This window comes from Filicampus tigris, chromosome 4 (genome assembly GCF_054856515.1).
Source record: "Filicampus tigris isolate MCC_2025a chromosome 4, RoL_Ftig_1.0, whole genome shotgun sequence".
NCBI lineage: Eukaryota > Metazoa > Chordata > Actinopteri > Syngnathiformes > Syngnathidae > Filicampus > Filicampus tigris.
Window position 1 is genome coordinate 20211238 of NC_141220.1, and position 25069 is coordinate 20236306.

The following is a 25069-nucleotide window of genomic DNA, read 5'->3' on the forward strand; positions in this document are numbered from 1 at the left end:
TGTCTGTATTAGCCCAAAGGAAGACATTTCTTAAATACCATATGGCCCCTTGTAAATAGTGCAAAGGACAAGTAAAGCCATCAAGGATGTAACTCACTCTTATTTAATAAAACAGAAACATTCAAATGTTCGCAAAACGGAATAGTCATATGAGTTAAAACAATTTGCAAGTGAGTGTGTCAGTGCATCTCATCAAATCATGTATATACAAGCAACCACATTGAAGATTCAGGGCCTCCCAAAAGTTGCTTGTCAACCCAATAAATGACATTAATGATGGCATTCAATGAGGCAAAATGTTGCGTGTGCCTTTAAGAGCGCTTTGTGCCACTCTACTGTAGGAGCCTCATGTGTGTTTGTGGGCATCAGCTGTCCTCGCCGCTGAATCGAGCAAGGACATCTTTTCCTTCACGTCAGACGGATTAGACTTTGCGGTCATCTCAGATGAAGGAATGCCGAATTGCCAATAGACGGAAGTTTAGATTGCGAAACTGATCACAAAAATTATTTTTTGGGGGGGGGGGAGTTTTTGAAGAATGACAGAAGCCATGGCTCAGACGGTGCGTTCAAGTACTTCAATCAACCCGGCCATTCAATCTTTACCTCCTACAGTCAGACCAAACAACTTCAGGAGAGTCAGGCGCACGGAAGACAGCGCTGCCTATCCTATTCCTGGACTCGCCACAGACTTCCTCCACATGCGAGTGAGGGAAGGAAGTAAGATCCGCAACTTGCTGCGCTTCGCTACAGCTCGCATGCAAGGCGAGGGCAAAGAGAGCCACGGGCGGTCACCGAGACAGGTGGTCTTCACTGGCTCGGACAGAGGCGTCACCAAAACCATCACCTGTGTGGAGATCCTCAAACGGAAAGTGGAAGGGCTCCACCAGGTGTCCAAGCTCTACTACAAGACCGTGGATGAAGTTTGGGAAGCGTCAGAACACGGAGCGCAAGGTAGAACCATGCAGAGGACCGTCCCGGCCATCTGTATCCTGCTCTCCAAAGACCCTCTCAATCCCCAGGAGCCTGGATACCAGCCTCCCCAGTCAGCCGGCGCTCCCGCAGAGGATACAGGGATATGCAGAGCAACGCTCAGGCCGCCTCATGGCCCCATGGCAGCCAAGAGACTCTGCCTGGAGGACTGGAGTAAATGTGCTCCATGATCTCCCCAATTGAGCCTCCAAACAGATTTCTGAGTTGGACATGTTGGAGGATCATTTGTTAAAATATGTAGACATTCATCTCCGGAAATTCTCCTGTTACCAGAGCTAGGTAATGCCCTTAGATTCCTTCTTGACGATTATTTTCTAATCAAGTCAATTATCTCAACATTTCTCCTGTCTGCCACATAAGCACTGGCTGCTGGCTGTAAATCAAGATGCAATCATTTTTCATAATTGTGGCATTATAAAGGGGGAAAGGCTCCAACAATGTGTGGTCACACATCGTTTATTTTCTTTTTAATTTTGCAAATAAATCATTCCATTAATTGCTTGTTTGTAGCACTTTGTTGTACTATACACTCCTGCATGTAAAACACAATTGTTATATCTGTGTTACTACTCAAGGTTTTTTTTTCTGTTGACTCCTAACATCCAGACCTGGATTTACACAAAAATAAATGTGATAATAATATGCATCACATCCATACAGAGATAGTAAGCAGCTTTGCTCACATTAATTTTCAATGTTAGTTAATGTTTCAGGGTTTTAATCTGCTGGCAGACTATTACAGTAAAATCCTTCCAATTAAAAACAGATGACATCAGGGGCTGTTTGACAGATTGTTAAGTCATATTTTGAGGCCATTGTGTGTGGTACGCAAACAGGAACTGCAATAGGAACGATTATTGCTTTAAATTATATGATGTGTCTTTCCATTAGGAAATTAGGAAATAAGTGACTCCATGAATAACGCCTCTTGTTAATGAGGAGAATGACTGCGCCCCCTACCGTTATAACCTTGTTCGGTCGGAGTCACTGGAGGGACTGATTACAAACTCTCCATTTGAAATCATTGTACTTTGATTGCTTATAACGTTCAAAACGATGATCAATTGGCACCAAAATTTATGTGGACATCCTTACTAATGACCACTTCAACATATCAAAAGGACTAACCTCTCCGTAGCTGATTTATGAGAATGAGGAAATGTGGAAGTGAGCATGAGCTACATAGATTTATGCTAGGACGAGCGCACACTGCTTCTTCGCTATAAAAAAACAAACAAAAAAAAACCACTGCTTCTTTGCTGATCACGGTTAGGACGAGCGAGGCATTTAACACCAGTCAGGATATTTACAGAGACTTAAGTGGGAATGAGTGGACATGCACATTTATTTGGTTGAGGAATGGCGACAGTTTTTCGACCGACAACACGCCGTGGAACGTAACAGCCGAACGTTCCAATGCGGCCATACTCGGCTGTGCAGTTAGCGTCCTCGCTGGAACTTTATGTTTGCTGAAGATTGACGCTTGCTGGCGGACAACGCACGCGACTGCTTGGGAGGCAATCCCGCGACATGAAGACGCAGGCTCATGATCACCTCCAGACGCTGCGCGGACAATAAGGAGCTAATGTTGTTGTGCTAACGCCTTTTGTTTTAACGGCCTGAAGCTAGTTGTTGCTATCAGCCGTCCCGTTATCCTACCTTTAGGGAGGGAAGGGGGTGAGGGTATAAAGTTCCAATCTGCCTGCCCTGCTGATCGCTGCAAGCCGTCGTCTCCCTCCTGGTAGTTAACACGAGTTTAGCGTCGCTAAATGTCCGAAATGTAAACCAGTACATATTTGACGAACATATAATTCGTGTGCACATTCATGCTCTTGTCCGCTTCAGCCTGTGTAAGTGGAGAAGTGATCGCCATGGTATTTTTGATTTTGTGGAGGTGATCATAATGAGATCACGTCATGTCAATAAATCCAAACTATTGTTGCGAACACTTTTATACTTTCATGGGTTGAAGTGGACAGCAATGTGCAATTTGCATTTTGGTGGCGATCGGTCGCCGTTTTAGACAACAGCACTAACAAAGCGAGCAATATTACCCCGCTTGGCTCCCTCCCGTGACGTGGACAGCTGAGACCGAAAACATAACATGAGCCACGCCCCAAAAAGGGGCGGGGAAATCTGTCGGAAACCTAATCACAAAAAAAGCCCTTAAATCACTACAGAGTCTTTTGAGGTGGGAATTTTAGTACTGATGTCATTTTTACATGCAAACCTATCATATAAGGGCCAATGTTAAGCTCATCCAAGTGTCTCTTTAAGCAGTAAAATCCACCCATTTTTGTTCATCTCAGGGAGTAGCCATTTGCCTCTTGCTGTAGACTGAAAATGACATCACAGTTGCTCAGGGCTCAGATAACGACCAATCAACGACCAAACACAATATTAATCAGAATGCCATGTTTAGACAAGTGAAGGCGCATAGAACATATAATTGCAAATAATTTTTGTATGGTGACTTCCGCTTCTTTAACAAATATGACCCAAAAATATTATTTGTTCGTTTTTTTTCTTTTAAGCCATTTTATTACTTTGAGTGATAATGCACACGTATCTATATTGCTTTCTAAAAGTACAGAGTACTGAATTCAGAATTAAGTGCAGTACAGCGTGTCAGCACTTGTATTTCTAGGTCAACTTTGCAGGGAAAAACTTGCACATGCGCACCAGGAGCGAATGACGTCACAGTGTGGGTATGCATCGTTGACTGAGTGTCCTGCTAGCAAAACTGACCGGTCGGTAGCAGCTTGGCTGTCCTTTATCATGTTCAGAGCAGCCGTCCGCCTGTCTTTCTCCGGTGTTCGGAGTTTGACACGTACGAAACCGGCTTGCCAAGGTATTTGTCATTAATATTTGTTTGGTGTTGTTACTTTAGGAGTCGAGGAAGTTGTCGTCACCGATAGCGGACACATCAGTGTATCCTCGCGCCTCCCGTGCTAGCTAACGTTAGCTCGTGTAACTATCGCGGGCAAATGCTTAATTACGCCTACCCATGTTTTGCATGAATAAGTAAAGACTTAAATTAATATTTGCCGCTTGACATTTGGGCGCGTTGGCTTTTTCACGACGGTTTGGATAGCTTCGTTTTGTGTGTGTCCTTGCCGTGACCCAATTGAAAGTGTCATGCGTGGGGCCTAGTGGTAGTGCTGCTAATGCTAACACTTTGAGCTAACAGAGCTCAATTCAATTTTTGCCACCAGGATGTCCAAAATGTTTTTATGACGTCAACATATGCTATCGTCACGTTTATTTTGCTAGTAATGAACTTTATAAATGTGCTGTTTTAATTTGTCGGCGCCTAGCTCTTATGACCAGGACGCCCTTAGCCATATATTGATAAATTATTATATCTGTCATTATTTATTAAAGTTAGAACTTGTGTATTTTTAAAACTAGACAACACGTTCCTTTATCGACTTTACTGACTGACTGTCTGTCGTGTGAACAGTATGCCCTTCAGTTTTATGTACAGTGCATTAAATGGGGATTGTGTATCACTGTCCCCTGGCAGGTCTGTTGGCCTCAAGGTGCTATTCACATGGGAAACAGGAGACAGATGAGGAGTTTGATGCACGTTGGGTTACCTACTTCAACAAGCAAGACATTGATGCATGGGAGCTGAGAAAAGGTAAATTCATCGCAAGTTATGATGACAAATCAAGCAAAGTACATATTCATGAAGTGGCGGTGAGTCGTTTGTATGGATTTTCTCCAGCTACTCTTCCTTCCGCCTATATTAACTACAACTAGGGTATACTCTGCCTCTCACTCAGTCAGCTGGGCTCCAGCTCACCTGCAACTCTAGTGAGATGAGGCCAAGTGGTATAGTACAAACGAATGGATGGTTAATGTTTGCATGCACACACATCACGAGAGGAAATGTATGATTAATCAGTGTTGAACCTTCAAAAGCTGATAAGATTGTACATAGGGTTTTCTGTTTACAACAGGCCCAACATACCAGGTTTCATAATTACAAACAGGGTACAACCTAGTTTGGGCTGCTATGTTAGATTATGTTGTAATACGTATTGTTTTGTTTAAGATTTATGGTATTTTCAATTCAAAATATTACTGTAATCATGCCTCTATTACTGCGCTAACTAGAGGTAGGCTTACACTGCAGGAATTCAGATGTTTTTTAAATCTGATTTTATGTTCTCATTCACATTAAAAAACAAATGTGACTTCTAATGTGAACGGAACGTGTCTGTGATGTGACACGCATGTGCACAAAACACAACGTCAAGTGACGCACACAAAAAAAAAAAACATCATGTTGCCAAGTGTTTACAGAAGTAAATATGGCCCGACGTGTAGTGGCTCACATCTGATTAACAGAGGAGCAAGGTGGGAGATGGTAGAAATATTTTCGGGAAATGAGATGTCTTCAGTCTCATTTCATGGTGACGTATACTAAAGGTGATATCATGTCATTGCCGCAGCGTAACAAATTAACCGTCTGCGTGACAGAATTAGTGCTATCACCACAAATGTCCACTTCTAGCTCCATGATTCAAGTGGGATTCATTTAAAGTCAAATATAAAAGTAATACCGTTACTCTGAACTTTGCAGATCCACAGACAATTGTCAGTGTCCTGAGCACTCTCTCTCGCCGGCGCGGACCTTATATATGGCTTTTGATGACATATAGGTCAGATGTGTATGGCTGAGACTTCATACTGCAGACTAGTGGTGGGCGTTATGGCAAAAATATCATCACGATTTTTTAAAAATAAAATCACCATCATGATTTTATCATGATTCTTTTTTTGCATCGTTTTTTTTAAAAAGGTAAAATTGTACTGTCCCTTGTATAGCGCTTTTCTACCTTTGGCACTCAACGCGCTTCACACTGTACCTCATCTACCTACTGATGACGCAGCATCAGGAGCAACTGGGGGTTCGGTATCTTGCTCAAGGATACTTCAACATGGGCACAATGGCCGGGGATCAAACCCACAACCTCCGGGTTGAGAAACAACCACTCTACCACTGAGCCATGCCGGCCCCAACATAACGCAAACATAAAATCACAACTCGTAACGCGGGTCTAGTACTTTGAAGAGTCTTTTAAACCCCTCGTTTTCCACTTTTTAATGGGAATCATGTCTTCAGCAAGGTAATAAGTCCCTGCCTCAGTTACTTTTTTGCACTGCTTGCTTGTTTTTTCATATGGAGTGCCCTTGTTAAATGACTGTGTTACCGAGGGTTGTGTTAGCTTGGAGCTAGCGGCTGCCTCTGGCTACCCTGTGTCTGATCTCCGTTTGCTTGGGCTGCCATTTGCCATCTGACATCCGAACCGTGTCTCTGCAAACTTTGCAAATAGCTGGTTGGCGCTTTCTCCTCTGAGGAAAAGCCAAACCAAATCGACACTGTGGATGTAGAGATTCTTTTCGGGACCAACTCTGCTTCGTGGTGACTTAACGCTATAGCTCCCGGCTGTACAAAAAAACAGGGAGGCGGGAAGTGTCACGTACGGTGCACTGTGCGTGCTGTGATTGGTTGGTCGGGTATGCGTCAGCGGCTATGAGCCGCCATAGAGCTACACTGTATAGATTATAGAATGTGCCCTGTAGACGATCAAACGATCTTTCGGCTTCATGAGATCGTCAACATGTTAAAGTCCTTAACGATCTAATATCGCCCACCCCTACTGCAGACGCATCGCATGCATACCTGATTTATATCCAAATATGAAAGATGCACAGGTCGGATTGGGGGGGAAAAACTAAATCTAAACTGTACTTTTCGAAAACAATGAAAAACTTTGACCACTTGTGTCATCTTCTGCACTAAAATAAATTTAGTAAGCTGAACGCATGCTGTGCGAGACATGGCACGGAGGAGATGTATTCAAATTGGTCTTTAGAACTTTAGCCAATCAGCACGCAGAATACAAGGCGGGGTTTGTACGATGTAAAAAAACAGCATACTGAATTGCACCGTAAAAAATACAGGCAGTCAATTAGGACACAATACGGGTTTGTGTGCTGGTGCTAGCTAGTTTTATTTACCAAACTACAGAGGTTACTAGATGATTTGATGGCTAAGGTTTTTGTTTTGAGACTATTTTTACAATAGTTTACATAGGGTTCTCTGTTCAGCTCTAGCTGTTATGAAATGCGCTGTATAAATAAAATTGTATTGTTATCATTTTGTCATGTTAAAAAAAATGTGCATTCCATCTGCTAATGAAAATTTTTACAGTATGAAGTGTGTGTCATAATTGTGTGTTTCAGGTATGAACACGTTGATTGGTTATGATCTGGTACCTGAACCAAAGATTCTTGAGGCAGCGCTGCGAGCTTGTCGGAGGTTAAACGACTTGGCCAGTGCAATTCGAATTCTTGAAGCGGTCAAGGTGAGAGGATGTGCTGCCAGTGACCATCTTGACTTTATTTGATTGATTAATAAGTGACTTCTGCCGGTTGCCTCTTCAGGATAAAGCTGGCCCGCACAAAGAGATCTACCCATACCTTCTTCAAGAACTTAGGCCAACATTAGACGAGCTCGGAATCTCTACACCGGAAGAGCTCGGCATCGACAAAGTCTGAGTAAGTTATCTAAGCCACCGGTTTCTTCACTTTATCACGAGATGTCAGTCTCCTGCAGTGCTGTTTATTTGTCTTCCAGATCAAGCGGAGGTGGAAGTTCTAAGAACGCAGATTCTGTCTATCTTCATGTTTGCCTCATCCGTCTGATATTTAATTTTGACTTTATTAAGTTCTTTTGCTTGTAAAATATTGATGAACCTAATAAAGGACAATTTATCTGTAACGCGTGTTGCAAGATTTTCGGAATACTGTTTTAAAAGAAAAACTTGAGTACTTCAGAAAGCAATCGATTTATTCTGAGTTGCTATATGAGAGCCTGCACTTGTTTGGAAGTGCTTTTGTGAAGTTCACTTGTTACCACCAGAGGACAGCATTTTCACGTTATTAAAAAGCCATTCTACTGCATCTGTAGGTGTTTTCATTTCAGGGACAATGTTCAATGAAGCTCAAATAAACTTGTTGAAATGGCACATTGGTTTCACTTAGTAATCAATCCAACACATGAACTAAAGCATCAAATGAAGAATATACCATCACTTGATAGGTTATTGGTAGTTATTGGCAAATTCTGTGAATGCTTAACATTGCTGTTAAATCAAAAATAAGAATAAATTAATGAGCACTCTGTCAACAGCCAGCGGACCATTTGTGTTGCATGATTTAAGGGTAATATGGTCATAACTTTCCAAAAATGTAGTGGTGTGCACCTCCCACATTTGGTATGCCTGTACATTTTGGGAAGATATTGAATTGATGGACTGACCAAACTACAATGGATATAATTAAAACGTCTACACACCCCTGTTCACCTGTCAGTTTTTTTGTGATTTAAAAAAGATGTGCCCAAGATTAATAATTCAAAAACCTTCTCCACCGTTCCATTTTTTACGAACGTCAACAAAATGTTGCAAAACTGTGCACACCCCCTTGTAACTAGCATGTGACAATTCAGAATTGTCCAATCACATTCAAACTCATTTTAAATGAGAGCCAGCACACACCTGCCACCGTTTAAAGTGCCTCCGATTCATCCTATATGAACTGAAGATGTTTTAGTAGCTTTTCCTGACATTTAAATAGTCACATCTTACAGCACCCGCCATGGTTCGCAGAGAACTTTTAACAGCGTCAGAGAAATCGTGTGCTGTATTGTTCCTCGTGACGGCGTAGTCTGCTGCTCTGCAAACTAGTTCATTGCACGCCGGTCGTAACCTCGAAATGTCATAATTACAGTAAATATTTGTATGAAAACACTTTGCTGTAAATTTCAAAAGAAAAACTAGCCGCGATTGCCTTCAGTGGGCAGCCGTGACGGTTCGTTCATTTGATACCTGGGCCTCTGTACACTACCACGTATGTTTCAATAAGAAAAAAAATATATATCAATAGTATGACAGCACGCAACTATGACAGCATCTGGAGCAAGGTTATTATAGTTCACGAAAACTAACAAAATAACTACAACTAAAATTGAAAACAAAAACAAAAAAACATTTTAATTAATAAAAAATTGAAAATGCTTAAAAAACTAACCTAGTGAAACTACATCTTAAGTTTACAGTATATCGCAAATATTTGCTTTGTTTTCATTCTTTCACACATGACATTTCGGGATTCATTTTAAATGCATTTATTTCGGTATTGCTGTACACCTGTAGCTGCAAATATCAAATTTGCCTTAAAAAGTAATTAAAACTAATAAAAAAAATTAAAAGTCAAAACGGAATCAAAAACTATAGTGAAAAATCCAAAACGATTATAACCCTGATCTAGAGCAGTTCAAAAATAATTATTTATATAATAACATTACCAAAAATAATCAAATATATCATACCCAGCAGAAATGTTCATTATTAAATGTATTAATGTGTACCGGTCACTTCAAGTGTGTTTTGCTAATCAAATTTGGCTGTAACAAGTTTTGCTTTGGTCAACCAATCATTGGACGGAAAAATGTTGCCATCATCTAGTCTAGCTCGCTTTGCGAGGACAAATTTGAAATCTGATTGGTTAAAGAAACAGCCCAATTGGTGGCCAGCACTATTAATTTACATAGCCCTTGACATTTTACATTGACATGGCATAAAAAAATTAATAGTAATATCCACACCCAATGGAAATACATCGAAATGAAGAAAAAAGACAATTGGGAATAAATTAATACACTTTCTGAAAATGTATTAGAATTAAGATGTAAATGTAGGTCAGTGAAACGAAAGGCCACATTGGCAGCTGTTCTTTTAAGCCTCCCAACACCTTTAGGTTGCTGTTGGTGTCTGCAAGGAAATACACTTTTACGAGTAGTGGGCGGACCTCATTCATTCATTCATTTACGCAAGTCGGGGTTGTAAAAAAAAAAAAAAAAAAAAAAACACAATCCAAGATGTTTGGAGTTTCCAAGCGCTGTGGCCACGCAGCCTGTTCATGACCCCACCTCCTGCTCTTCATCATCCTCCCTCCCTCCCCTTCTCGTCCTCCTCAGCTCTACACGGCTTGTTCTCCTAAAACAAGAGCCCAAGCAACCAAGTCACTCTGGTTCCGAGCCGCCCTTCCTGTCCGAAAGGCTCGTGCGATGCGATTCGTTCGCGCGGGGCCCAAGAAGAAGGAACAAGTCGATCGGAGATGATGGATTACTCCAAGGGCCAAATGGTGAGTGTCGACGACCGCTCGGTTCGAGGCTCCCCGCTCGTGTTTGCTTACCCCGACAAAGCGCTACAGGCCACACATATCTGCTCGCTTACCACACTCACCCTCGGTTGCTTTTAACACCGTAACCTACAGCGGTACACTTGGCTTAACGATTATCTATATGCTCCCTTTAATTAGCTGGTTTTATTAAACTGAACATTGGCCAAGAAATGAAGGTCTATAACTCTCCATTTTAAGACAGGACACAGAAATTGTCGTTTAGAAAGTTTCCTGTCATATGTGTGTGCTAGTTTTATTTCATGTTGAAATGTAGACAATTTTGTTTTTAACACATGTAGTACAAACACGTATTGTATATAAATACAGTTGGATTGTATTGTATTCCACAATTTGATGACTCATTGTGGAAATAGTTCACTTTAAAATGGATGAACTCATCAAATGAATGAACAGGAAAATGCATTTGTATCTAAAAACACAATATCTATCGATCGATCATCTGTATTTTATTATCGCATGAATGCTATTTCTTTCCTTAACACAAAACGTGACGCTGTGTTAAATGATTAAGACCACTTTTCATTGGTCACATAAAAAAGTCAGATGTTTGATGTTTGTGTATGTGTTTGACCTTTTTCAAACCACCCTGCACAAAGGTTTACTATCCCGTAGTTGGATGCCTCTCTGTGGAACGTTACCCCATAAGAGAATGAAACAATTTTAGATGAATGAATGCAAAAATATGTCACTATAGCTTGTGTTTTAGGCCGCCCTACATCATTTGCACTTTAAAAAAAAAATTCCAATGTTTAATTGCCAGAAATGATTCACTTTAAAATGGCTACTGGCTAGCTAATTTCAGAAAACTATACAAAGCTAGCAGTACTCCTCAATTTCAAATGTGTTACAGTATTTCTTCCCATTTTTAACATGTTGTTGGTTACAATGAGAAACTGTTGAATAATTCAATATTTAATTTGTTAAAACAGAAGAAGAATGGTACACGAAGAATTAATAATGGGAATGGGGCTGATTGCCTAGCTAATCTGCTAATATTTAAATAGCTATCATCTATTTATCTTTCTTATAGACAAGAGTTGTTTGCCCCTCAATGGAAAAAAAAAACAAGTATTTATTTACAGTTGAATCAAATTTAACTCATAGTTGTTTTCTATGTCTCAGTCCGGCTTATCTGAAGAGGGCAGCTCCACAAGGTGCCCCCAGTCCAGTCCTGCCGGCCTGAAGCTGGAGGCGTTGATGGAGCACCTCCAGAGACAGCAAGTAGCCAAACAGGACATGAACCTCCAGGAGAAACACCTCCTTCAAGCTCAGCTCCTATTCGCCCAACATGCCGCCGCTGCGGCTGCCAGGGCCCAGCCGGGCTCCAGGCCGGACATATTCAGCAAAGCGGATGGACTCACTCAGCAAGCTTTCAACAACCATCTAAGCACAGTTAATGCCGGGGAAGAGGAGGAGGACGACGGTGAGGATGATGATGATGATGACGATGAAGGTGACTCTGATGAGGAGGATATGGGGCCAGATGCGGAGGAGAGCGGGCTTCATCAGGAGTCCAAAAAGCTCCGACTGCAGCAGGTTCCGGGCCCCCCTTTCAACCCTTACCCCGGGGCTCAACCGGCAGCCGGCAAGTCGCCTCCTCCTCCTCCTCTTCCTCCTCCTCCTCCTCCTGTAGCCATCAAACAGGAGCAGGAAGAGAAGGAGGTGCTGTCTCCTGTCGGCCCACCTGCATTCACGCCGGCCAACGGCTTCACTGACTGGGCCTACGACGAGACGCTGAAACAAGTAAGCGTCCTCTATGTTTAGTTGAACATCTGTAACCCCTCTCCGTGTGCCCTTTGCTTTGCTGTTGAAAGAAGAAACATGGCTCTTTTGGCAAGACGCCAAAGTGTATAAATTCTCAATTGCCCTTCACAGCGGAGAGTGCCTACTTCACTTATATCATGCACTCTGAAATGCCACCAGCCTGGCTAATTCCTCTTGGCTGTGGTCCAAGCCACAGTACTGTAACTCCAAGCAATATGTGTGTGTTCACTGGCAAGGGCTTAATGCTGGTTTGGTAACCAGGTGTCCCAACGATATATAATGAACATGTTTTACTTAGAAAACTCTCACGTCACACCGCCAAGCAAAAATGTCACCGAAGGAACTGTACCCTTTTAAAAGTACATATACTGTTTATTGTTATTAGTGAACAGTTATTAAAAAAGAGGCATTAAGCTGTTTATTGCCAATCTCAGTTGAAGTTTTTTGTCAAACCAAACGTAAAACAAAGAAAATGACACTTTGTGTATTTAAACGACCACATAGCCTATATCTTACTAAACAACAAGTGTTGATTAAATAAGTCAGTAAATCCCAAATCAGATTACAACAATAACGCAAACAAATCTGTGGCTTAAAAATCTCAATTTCATGTGACTGAAATGTCGAAACGTGGACTGCACTTCTTAAGCACTGAATTTACCTAGGCACGGCATATATACATAAATAAATAAAATATACATATATGTAAAAAACAAAGCCTATGATTGACTGAAATGAGCAGTTTTATTCTCCCAAAGTGCAGCCTTTGCGATTTGAAAATTGCATTCTAGTACACTGCGATGTCAATTTGAATTTGGTCAATTGTTCAGCCCTACTCGCAATCATATTTTCTTTATCTTCTGCCGACAAAGATTAATATTAGTGTTGTACTGATGTGCTCGGAGAGGAGTTGCGACATCTTGGAACTCGTCTCATGGGGTACCAATGATGGTCTTGTCTCAAGTTACTCACAAATGTACTGAACTTCATGTGAAATCTGCTCCTATTTAGTTAAACACAAAGCTATTATTTCGTTGTATGACTGGCAACAGGCGGATACACGATCATTTTACCCATTGCTTTCTAGTGAAAAAACATCTAATAATTCAACCTGCCACTATACATCCCTTTCATAGATGGATCGAATTAGTACTAAATAAATGAACAAAGATGTCTTCCAGTGTGTGTTGTTTTCTGGTTAACTGAAGCCAATTTAACAAGCCATCAGCTCCCTTGCGCAGGCCCTCACGTCAGTACAATTCAGTCTGATTAATGAAGCCAGCAGCCCGAGGGGCCGCCGGGCTGATGCCTCACAGCATGTATCTGTAAAGTTTACTTGCAGTACAATTTCAGTTAAGCAGAAGTGTTGGTCAGGTGCTTTGGCACTCTCCACTCAGGCTTAATTCTGTTTAATTTGATTTACCCTTTCAGTTCACTAGCCAGCTGTCTTTTCTTGTTTGAGTGATAAAAAAAAAAAAATCTTTATCCAGGACTGGCTACACTCCCAAACAACTCGTTGCTAAGATAACTACGGCTCAGTGCATAGCCCTGCATAATTTAGTTGTCTCCTAGCAACACTAAATGGCACTGTATTTCACATGCAAGTAATCAATACATAATGGCAATGAGAACGCAAGTCTTTTCTTCAACACGGCACTCAGGCTGTGTTAAAAGCACCGCTCTCTGTTTAATGTGACGCATGAAACCGTGTGCTGTTTGCGTCGCGGGATTGTTAAATGTTTTTGGGCCAGTTTAATTCGCCCCTTTGCTTGAAACGCCACAACCCATTCAGAGTCATGTCAATCTGTGATTTTTCACAGGGTCTTTATATGTGAGGTGTGGGCTGTCACCTGCAAGTGAAAATCCTCAGATGTAGATTCACTTTTGGATCTCATCCATTGGCTAACCAGGTTTGAATGCGGCTCGGATTGTTGCTAGAAATGCCGTGTCCGTTGGTTTTAGGAGGCTTCAGAAACAAACGTTATATAATAATGGCTGCACGCTTTCTGTACATTTTTTTTTAGTCTTCTTAGCCCTTTCAGTCATTGTTTAAAGAAGTGTGTTAGCATAGGCAATACAGTAAAAGATTCCCCACACTGGATGGTCATTGTTCACCCTTTGTGTGCGGTCTAACTGTAAAGGCTTTCAGTGGCAGTCTGCGAGGGTGTTAAAGAGCCCCCGTTTGCTCAGCAAGGGGTCGGATAAATGATCTTGACTTGTATGGAGGATTAAAGGCAGAATGATTTGATTTGGATTAAAAATGTAGTCCCCCCTGCTGTTCTATTGAAGCGCTATATTTTCACTTTTGTTCCTTTGAATGATTTCATAATGAGGCCTTTAAGAATCAATTAAAAACGAGGGTGGGGCTGGAAAATGATGCCTCAAATACTACAATATGAAAAATACAAATGGAGTTTAGCAAAGGAGATGCCTTACAAGTAGTCAAAAGTAGAGTTTTTCGTGAAACAAAAGAAACCTTTTGCTGACCTACATACCGAATTCTATCAGCATTCACAGGGTTGGTTGTGTGAAAGCTCTGTGAGCAATTAACTGCCAGCTCTTTTGTTAATAGAGCCACAGTAGGTCTCACTTGCTCATCAATAAGGGGGGAAGGGTTTTATTTCCATTTGATGGTGAAAGGACTGGGATGTTTATCTACCTTCGCGTCAATAGAGTTTCTACGCGGGGGAGTAGAAGGCCCTTTATTAGAAATTCTAAGCCCAGCTATTACATGTGTCAAAAGCTACCCCAGGGTGAGGTTTGTGTGAGATGTGGCTGCAGACAATCATTTAGTTAAAGCTACATAGGAAGACATTTAGTAAATAATAACTCATAGATTTAGCAGGGTGTTTACATGGACGCTTTGATGTAAAACCAGATGAAACTGTGGTCTTGTCATATTTTCAAGACTAAAACTTAAAAAAAAAAAAAAAAATGTCACTGTTGAAGGTACCTATAAATTGTAGGGCTGAACAGTTAATCTAATTCGAATCAACATGGTAATGTAGCAGAATTCAGTTGTCAAATGGAAAAAGTCTGCAGTTTTGACAAAAACTTAAAAACAATGAGGCGACTAACCCTGTGTATTAAGCATGCAATGGAGACTTACCTCCATGGCTCACGATGGTCCTTTTCCAACAAAGCATAGGTAAGGAAGGACCAATCACGGCTTACCGGTTTTCTGAGTTTGGTCTTGTGACATTGGCAGGCTGAGCCGTGATTGGTCGTTACCTGCGACTGTGATGTCATTTTCAGTCGACAGCAAGTGGCAAAATGGCCAGCCCCTGAGATGGCTGAAAAACTGTGGATTTGACTGTTTAATTCATATTCCACAACCACAATATTAATCCGAAAGCTATGTTTAGACTAGTGGGTGTGCAAAAACATATTGTAAAGAATTTTTTTGACTTATGACTTGTGTTTTTTAGTTGAAGTGAGAAAGCCACACGTTTGTTTGCATTATTGTTGTAATCCGATTTCTGATTTACTAATTTATGTTTACACCACACTTGTTTGGCAATTCAGCTTTATTGATGTAGCACATTTCATACACAAGTCAACTCTATCACAAGCAAAGGCTCAACACCTAAAAGTGTTTGGTAGAATTTTCTGAAGTTGTCGTGGTGAACACTGAAAAGAGTGCAAGTCAAAGTGTTTGGTAAATTATCATATTCATTTTAAATTTCATATTAATTCATGATTCCGTTTAATTTATCAGGACTTATCATGAGATATAAGTGTTAATTTGCCTTTATTTTTACATAAGCCTAACCTACAAGACCAAATCATTTAGGTACAATAAATCTGATACTGGTCATTGGAATACCGTTAAATGCAATAATCTATTGCTTGTGTTTGTTAAAAAAAAAGAAAATCATAGGAAGAGGACCTTGAAAAAAATTATTCGCATACTAAATCGCTATCTGTTAATTGATGGGAAAATATCTCAACTAAATCATTTGTCAAAATCATTCAAATGTAATAAGTTGCAAGCCTTTATTCAAAGACTGCTGCCTCTAGGGGACCTTGTCGGAAACTAGTGGCCTGGCATGGCTCCAAGTGAACAAGAATTGTTTGAACAACTGCAAAGCCGCCGCAGATTTTTCGAGGCTGTTGTCGCGTAAATGTCCCCTTAGTTGAAGCGACCGTGGAAAAATCTGCGAAATAATTCCCCGTCGGGTCTAATGTGAGTGTTGTTTGTACTGTAAACACAAAGGGAGTTGTAGTTGATGATTTTTGTTGTTTTGGTTCCCATGTGTTTTATAGCTGAGAGTGTGAAATGTTGTTATGGGACCATTCCTTGAACCGTGCTTTTGGTTGTCAAACAAAAACAACGGAGATGTTACAATCACATTCAGAGCAATAACCAAAACATTCCATTATTTTGATGAAGCACAAGTGTGATAAATGGACAAGACGATCCTGTCGGGTACAAGCACATGTTGTGTTGTCTAAAACACACCCTTGTTTTAGTACAAAACATCAAATTGAACCGAATCGCGAGTCACGTATGACGACAAGCCGACCGGTCACAGTTGTGGTGACAACAGTGACGTCAAACGGTGACTTTTGGGTGCACACGGCACAAATTGTCTTTGTGGAACAGTTTCGTATTGCTATCATCTTACTGCTGTGCATGCTTGTCTGCGGGACAAAAACATCGCAGCAGGCTTTTCCGCACGGTTGCACACGCACTCACATTTTAACCTTTAACTGTCACATTAAGTAGGAGCTCATGGAGCAATAACATGTCACATTAAGCTGCCTCATGACAATGGAGCCTTCTCTTTCATCTACCTCTCACTGGCCACAGCTCTGAGCAAATTAAATTATGTCTAATGCCTACCTGTCAATTATACGTTTTCCCCGTATTTTCTACGATTTTTGATCATTTCAAATTGTGTATGCCGTATAACAATTTTTGTACGGGGGAAAAAATTTTTAAAACTCGTTTTTTTGTGAGGCCGATCTCGTCTGCATCCGTTAGAGATTCATTACAAACTTCGACCGACTTTCACAAGCAAAGTCCCCCCAGTACCCCCCCCCCACACCACCACCACCACCACCGTTGAGCGATACACACTGTGTAAGATTCTATATAGAAATGTCCTTTCCGTTTCCCCCACCTCTCCCGCTGAACGATAACTACTGTGTAAGATTATATATAGATACTGTGTAAGATTGTATACAGAAATATATGGGCAAATTACAACTTTTGGAAGATTCAGCACAGCCCGGGGTGGACAGGTATGTATTATGTATACACAGTAGAGCAATACAGGCACCGATTCTGTGGGGGGAATAAGGGGGTAAGTAAGGGGGGGGAGTAAAGTCCACTGTCCTGGGTGATAACAGTGGAATACTTTAAGAGGAATCACAGTGTTTTGACAAATTTCTATCAATGATACTGTATGTTGGGCAGCAAGTACCTAAGGTTAGGGTTAGTAAGTTAGTCCCAACCCGTCAGGTACAAAACAAAATTAAAAAAAAAAAAAGCATGAACTGATGAATTTAACGTTAGATTTAGTTCATACGTGTATGCAGTATAAGCAAAATAATTATGCCTATGATTTATGCATGATGCTCTTTTAAAGGGGAAGTCAACCCAAGCATATTTTTAAAGAATATGTTTTATGAAGGCCCACTAGTTGAAACACAGCATTCTGATTAATATTGCGTTTGTGGAATATGAGTTAAGCAACAAAATCCACCCGTTTTTAGCCATCTGTGGGGGAGGCCATTTTGTCACTTCTGTCAACTGAAAATGACATCACACAACCTCAGGGCTCAGATAACGACCAATCAGCTCAGCTTTAGAAAACAGGTGAGCCGTGATTGGTCATTATCTGAGCCCTGAGGGTCTGTCATCTGATTTTTTTTTTTTTTCTGATTATTATAATTTTCTAAAGGCCTAGTTCAGCCAGCCGATTAATCGGTCGATCCCTAGTTCAAAACTGCTCCCTTCTCTCTTCGTACACGTAGAGAGCTCCCATCTGGGCTGAGGAAAACGAAGGAGGAAGAGGAAGAGCAGAACCTTCCAGGGACTTTGCAAAGGTCAGTCAATTCAGCAGAGGTCCTCTTTCTTGTTTGGAAATTATGTTAATACACTTTTTCTTCTGCGTTACAGCTTTACGAACTGGACAATGACCCCCAGCGCAAGGAATTTCTTGATGATCTTTTTGTCTTCATGCAAAAAAGAGGTCAGATTCACTTTTGTTGTTCTTTTTAATATAGAGGGGTTTTTTTAAAAAAAACTTCTTGGAATTCTGATGAAATGAAACAACTTTTACAGGCAAATGTCATGTTTTAGTAGTTGGCAACTCTCAGCCAATTGGTAGTTGACTTTTATTTAATTTGTAACTAAATTCTTAACTACACTTGACAGTGAAAATGTAACAAACAACATAATGCAAAAGTTGTAGTTTAACATTAAGTAAGAGGTGCTAACTAAAATGTCAGCCAAGCTGGATCAATATATTTTATGTCATTGTGCACAAGCTTGAAGATGTTTTCGAGCCACTGTTTTTTTTTGTAACATAAAAAAATACAATTAAATGCCACAAATATGCCAAAAATAACATAAAAAAATACAATTAAATGCATAAATCACATTTTTGTGGGATGATTGAATAGTCCAAAGTCATCCATTCAATTATTTTATGGGTCATTTCATTGAGGGTCCTTGACATTATTACATTGTTTTAAAGTATGTACAGTATGTGCTTGGGTATTCAGGATATTTCATATGCAGTTCAAGCCAATCATACGATTCCATACGAGCTTCCAGAACAAATAGTCAGAGAAGAGGTCACACACAGGCCGACCGCACGTGTTCATGCTTAGCCCAAACTAATCTTATTTCTACAACTTGTATTTAGCCTTCTTTATTAAATGGCTTTACCACAGAGGCTCAGACTCTGCGGAGTTAGCTGTCAACACCGTGATTGGCAACCACTGCTGCTCTCCCACCCCAACCCCCCACGCTGTGCTCAAATCAATTCTCAAACAAAGCGTTTGCTGTGGAATTACCCCCACCCCCTATCCATCTGAAATAAACCTCATTACAAGAGTGTATGCACACAGATTGCACATGCTGAGCCTTTTTACATTTTTTTTTTTTTACCTGCTATTAATCTCTGGCCTTAAGGTGAGCAAAGCAAACCGCGTCCCATATTGACCTTCTCGTCTTTTAATAGCTAGTCCCTCCTATTTGTGCAAATCACTCGTGGCTGCAATTTGAAAAAAATCAATGTCATTGTAATTCTTGTTTTGCTTCCTTCAGGGACGCCTGTGAACCGGATCCCCATTATGGCCAAACAGGTGCTGGACCTGTACAAACTTTATAAGCTTGTGACAGAGAAGGGAGGCCTGGTGGAGGTCATCAACAAGAAGATATGGAGGGAGATCACCAGAGGTCTCAACCTCCCCACATCCATTACCAGTGCAGCTTTCACTCTGCGCACGCAGTACGTGTCTGAACTATGACAGCAGATAATATCTAGGTTTATTATTACCCCAACAGTCTCAAAACCATCCGGATGGTACACTTGCTCGTGATAAGGCACAAAGTGTCCCTTCCATGCCTTGGCGGCTCCGGTTAATCGAACGATAACGCAAATCATTTATTACTCCCGGAATAGGGACATTTACATGTTAGAACATGTAGGACAGTAAAGGGCAAAGTCATAACACTATAAATGCGAAACGAACACACTGTCTCTGGTCTGCTTAAAAAAAAAAAAAAAAAAAAAATAGTTCATTTTTACATTGATAACACATCTTGCCCAATTGAACAATCATGAATGAGAATATCATTCTTTTGGTTTTCATGATGTTGGGCAAGTTACTCATTACCATTTGCTGTCATTTTTGTTATTTAAAACGTCTCTGAAGTGAAATGTGTTGTCACTAAAACTGTGGAAGTACTTTTACTTTTTTTTTGCAGCACATTATTAACCCAGAAGCGGACATTTGTGTGGCACTGCTTGAGATTTCGAAATGCTTTTACTGCGGTAGATTTGTATCGCCACATTACATTCATCCGTTCATTTTCTATAGTGCTTGTCCTTATTCGGGTCACGGGCTATACAGCCTATCCCAGCTCCCAACTCCACACAGGTAGGCTGAAGCTGAAATTTGAACACCGGACCTCAGAACTATAGGGCGGACCTGCGTGTTTTAAAAAAAGCGCTATATTTTACAACAACAGGGGGAGCACTAGAGCTAGAAATATAAGTCAAAAAGACTCATTGCTCTTGAAAAAAAAAAAAAAGAACTGCTGATTTTTATGTTTTGTAGGTATATGAAGTACCTGTACCCTTTTGAGTGCGAAAAGAAGGGTCTGAGTTCTCCAGGGGAACTGCAGGCGGCCATCGACAGTAACCGTAGAGAAGGTCGGCGTCCCAGCTACACCAACAGCCTGTATCGCTATTCACCCTCTCCAAACTCCGCTCCGCACAATCTCCTCTCATCACCCACAATGCAGACCCCCACCTCTGGACTCAACACTTCCAGTCATTCAGTCAGCCCGAATGTGAAGAAAAATCCAGGTATGTGATCAGCACTTTTCCTCCCCCTTTTGGTCATTTAATTTTGACATTTTGTTTTAAATGGACATTCTGCACAATGTTACAGATGAGGCTTCAACTCCAGTGATTCCCAGCCGGCTGCCCATGGCACTGGCACTGGGGCAGCAGCAGCAGCAGCAGCAGCAGCAACAACATCATCACCATCAGCAGCAGCAGCAGCAGCAGCAGTTGGCCCAAGCTGCCACTCTGGAGCATCTACGAGACAGGCTGGAGCGCGGCGTAGGGGGCGCTGTTGCTGACGGCCCAGAGAAGAAAATGATGCGTCTGGCAGAGGAGCAGCAGCGCCTCATGCAGCAGGCGCTCCAGCAAAACCTCCTGGCGATGGCCTCTCATTTCAATCCCCTGAACTTCAAGCTCAACAATGGTCATGGTGAGTGGTCCTCAGCGTTAGCGTTCACGGACCTCCGTTTAATGGAAATGTTTGCGGTGATTTCCCACAGAGAGCAAACAGGATTTGTCCCTGAGTATCTCGACCAATGGAGCGGCCAGTATTAGTGTGTCTGTGGAAGTCAATGGCACCATGTACTCCGGTAAGTTGTTCCAGTTGGTCATTCTCCAGACCCATCGCAAATCATCTTTCACCCATTGAAATGAATGGTCATGCCGTTAATCCATTCCAGCCTCTCTACAAAAAGACAACAACAACAACTTTTGTAATGTTTGTACAGTTTGTGCATTATGATTTAATGCTTCATTGCCCATTGGGTTTGTGTGCCATGGTCACCAGGGGGCAGTATATTGCAGGCGTACATAATAGACGAAGAGGAGTTTCACAACTAAGTGACTCAGTATGCCGCAGTAATAGTAGTTGTTTTTTTACTGAGGATAAAGAATATATCACTGGCGTTGCGCAGAATACAGCATCGCCAAAATGTTTGAGAAAAAAAAACACCATGTTTTTTGAAGAGAGCAAGCCACTTTCAATTTATGATTGGGAAATCATATGTGAAGAAGAAAAAAAAAAAGGACCCATGTGGAGACTCATCAATAGTATCAATATGTGACAAATTATGAAATTCACCAGACTTGGACAAAGGAGATTTCTGCCTGGCAGTGATCATAAACCTCTGATTTGTTCATTGTCTGTCGACATGTGTTGCTGCACTATTGTTTTTTTTTTAGAATTGTTCACCATCTGGTGTCTGTAGCACTCAAAAAACATACAAAAGAAAATTTAAAATCCAGCCTGTATCTCGAAAGAGTCATAAATTGGGTCACTTGAAATTTGAGATTGCACTGTAAATCTTTTAAATGAACACTTGTTTAAACCCTATCCCTGTACATACAGAAGCTACAAAAGAGACGTAGTAACGCGTTACTCTAATATCACCACATTTTTTTGGGAACAAGCAATCTAACGTGTTACAATTTCCAGACCAGTAAACTCATTAAAGTTACTTATGTAATTCACCGTGTGTCATTTTCCCTTCGTAAAAAAAAAAAAAAAAAAATCAGTTTTTGCTTTCTTGCTCCATCTCGGGGAATGACATCATGTATGCGCCAAATCACGGTTTCACCCACACACACACACACACAGGAAGAAAAGACAGCGACGCAATGTGTATGTTACTGTATGCGGGATTATATTATATTTTAATATACATGATCAACTCAGATCAGCTCAGTAGCTCAGCTTCAGAAAACAGGTGAGCCGTGATTGGTCGTTATCTGAGCCCTGGGGGTCTGTGATGTCATTTTCAGTCGACAGAAGTGACAAAATGACCGCCCCCTGAAAACGGGTGAATTTTGCTGCTTAACTCGTACAGTATTTCATATTAATCATTTTGCCTTGTTTCAACTAGTGGGCCTGCATAGAACATATTCTTGAAAAAACAATGTTTGGGTTGACTTGCTCTTTAAAATATATAAAATCTGAACTATTTTACTGTTCATACTCAGATTTGTTTCAAACTCGCGCAGTCAAGTTGATACCAAATAGCTGGACAAGCTGATGGTCACGAAAACGGTGACGTAGCCATGATGTCATTGCATTGCTGGAAGGTTCCAGCACTCCTCTCGTGTACCGCTCACAGCCACTAGGAGGCACATGTGCGCGGGACATCTGAGGATTGGCGCACTCCGCTGGACTCTGATAACCAAGATTCACTTGCGCTTGTCTTTGTCAACAGGAACACTGTTTGCTCAGAAGTCCGGCGCTCCAGTGGTTTCGCAGGCTGTAACTCCAGCTGGGACGAGCGGTTTCAGTGCCTTCTCCTCCTCTCACAGCCCCTCCTCTTCATCCTCCACCTCCTCAAAGGGACCAAATTAAAGATCAGTTTTTTTTTGTTTGTTTTTTTACTTTACTCCTTACCCTTGTCATTGAGCTATACATTATAGGAGCTCTCTGGTCAGGCAAGGAGTGTTTGAAATATTTCTGCTGTTAGGTCTAATGTCTTGTTCTTTCAGTCTTCAGCCTTGACATACTTGGATGTTTTTCACGATACGTTTGCTGTTAGTTTGCGTTAATATTGTCAAGCGTGTGGCCTCGGAAAGCTTCTAAACATAACTTGTTAATCTTAGTTCCTGATGTAAGCTTTTTTTTTTTGAATGTAGCGATGTTCACATGTTTAAGTGTCTTTAGTGCTGAGAGAGAATCAATGCTGGTTTTGTGACATCTATAGCTAGTTTATCATCCTGTTCTGTTGCCTATAGAACAGCGGTGTTGCCAAAGTGAATGAAGACCAAAAAAGCCTTAGCTCAGTGTCATAGTTCTGTTTCGTGACCAGTAGATATGATTTAAGCCGACAGGTGGCTGGTCACTGCAAGTAGAGTTTTCATGGCAACCTTCAGGGAAATTTGTACACTTTCAGGTACCACATGACCATTTGTATTTAGAAGGATTTTTAGAAACATTTGCTGGTTGGAGTTTTTATTTGTATTTTATTTTTCTTTATTTAATTATTGTAGTTCTGCCTCAAACATATCTGCTGGGAGTCGTTTGTGTAGACGAGATGCCATACTTACCTCATTTGATCAATTGTTTTGGGGGGGGAATTTCTGAACTCAGGAATGTCCACTGGACCCATAACTGTGCTGTGATGTATTTTTGTACAGGCGACGAATGTATCATTACTGACCTCACGTTGGACTGAACCAGTGCTACCTCAATCCTTGAGAGAAATATGCAATCCTTAAAGCAGCACGTGCTGATGTGGCCACATGCTGACATGTACTGTAAGTGGACAATCAAGTAAAATTGCAAACAAAATGTTACTGACAACTTGACAAGTGTAAACACCAAGGCCCTCTTTTGGTCTTTGACGACATATTTGTTGGATGTACGGTCATGTGGAATAAAATAATCAAGTGTGCTGTCCAATTGTTCTTTTTTTTTTTTTCTCAACCCCTCCCTAACCAAACAAATTAAGCACTACACTACACTAACCAGGCAATTAGAGCATTTTTCCTCTCTTCCCACCAAAGTCAGAAAAGGCTAAATTATCGGATGTCTAAAGAATCATACTGGCCAAGGTGGCTGTTGCCAGAGATGTTAGCTATATATGTTCCTCCCCGTCATGGTTTTTGACTGATCATACTAGCAGGGAATATAAATATAGAAACAAAGTCAAAGCTGCTGGGTCCCCTCCCCCCCAAAAAATCAATATGTAAAAGTACGTATGTATGTATTTTGAACGACATTGTAAGAAATTAAGACAAGTTTACACTAACATTTGAACCACTTGAAATCTATACATTTTGAAGGATCTTTGATGCAGCACTGAAAAGGTCGCTGGGGTCAAAGTACAAATTATGCAAACCTTTTCAGTGCCCAGACAATTTTTAACCAATCACTCACAAACCTGTGTGTGATATCCGCCCATTTCACAATAACGGTCAGACTGGATGCATTTTAAAAGATAACTGAGCCAAGGTAACCGAGTTCAAAGTTTTAATCAGTACACAATTTATTTCTTTTCCAAAGCAATATCCCTCCTCGTGATAACCGATTCAACAACGTTACTGCAGGAAATTGGGTTCAGAGGTTATACTGGTGCATCACTATAACACTTAATAAAATGAATTGTTTATTTATTTTCCTCACTAAGAATGTGAATGTACCATGTTCAAGTGGTGCATATTGAGTAGTAGTAAATTTGAGGTACACAATTTCTTCATGAACTCGCAAATATCGTATTAGATTGATGAGATCATTGATTTATATTTTGAAGTCGTTTCTGTGTTTACTCTCCAAGAATGTACGTTCCAAACAGAAATTCCATCCGATCCAAAATTGAATGCAGCAAATTAAATACAGTGGTGTCTTGAGATGCAAGTGACCCGACATGAAAGGTATTCCTCAAGATACAACCCGCCAGTAGTACAATTTCTAGTGAACAGTTCTTCAAAAAAAAGAGGCTTCACACTGTTTAATGCCATGCCCAGTTGAAGTTTACAGTCAAACTAAACATCAAGCTGAGAATTACAAATTGTCCATTTAAAACAAC

At 40.9% G+C, this 25069-nt stretch overlaps 3 protein-coding genes across 3 annotated transcripts; all 3 read left to right on the forward strand.

Annotated features, from left to right (window-relative positions):
• Positions 1-393: 393 nt before the first annotated feature.
• Positions 394-1393, forward strand: LOC147148872 (ribonuclease P protein subunit p25-like protein). The gene has a single exon (XM_086028794.1). It carries the CDS (start codon positions 537-539, stop codon positions 1158-1160), a length of 624 nt encoding a protein of 207 aa, XP_085884920.1. The 5' UTR covers positions 394-536; the 3' UTR covers positions 1161-1393.
• A 2272-nt stretch (positions 1394-3665) lies between these two features.
• LOC147148873 (cytochrome c oxidase subunit 5A, mitochondrial-like) lies at positions 3666-8033 on the forward strand. The gene is made up of 5 exons (XM_086029369.1): positions 3666-3841; positions 4517-4633; positions 7249-7370; positions 7450-7563; positions 7643-8033. The coding sequence occupies exons 1-4, from the start codon at positions 3682-3684 to the stop codon at positions 7561-7563; spliced, it is 513 nt and encodes a 170-aa protein (XP_085885495.1). The 5' UTR covers positions 3666-3681; the 3' UTR covers positions 7643-8033.
• Positions 8034-9924: 1891 nt separating this feature from the next.
• On the forward strand, positions 9925-23943 carry LOC147148874 (AT-rich interactive domain-containing protein 3B-like). Its single transcript, XM_086029197.1, has 9 exons — positions 9925-10212; positions 11395-12015; positions 18019-18090; positions 18164-18236; positions 19319-19502; positions 20335-20585; positions 20671-20994; positions 21065-21154; positions 22754-23943. The coding sequence occupies exons 1-9, from the start codon at positions 10186-10188 to the stop codon at positions 22891-22893; spliced, it is 1782 nt and encodes a 593-aa protein (XP_085885323.1). The 5' UTR covers positions 9925-10185; the 3' UTR covers positions 22894-23943.
• Positions 23944-25069: the final 1126 nt, after the last annotated feature.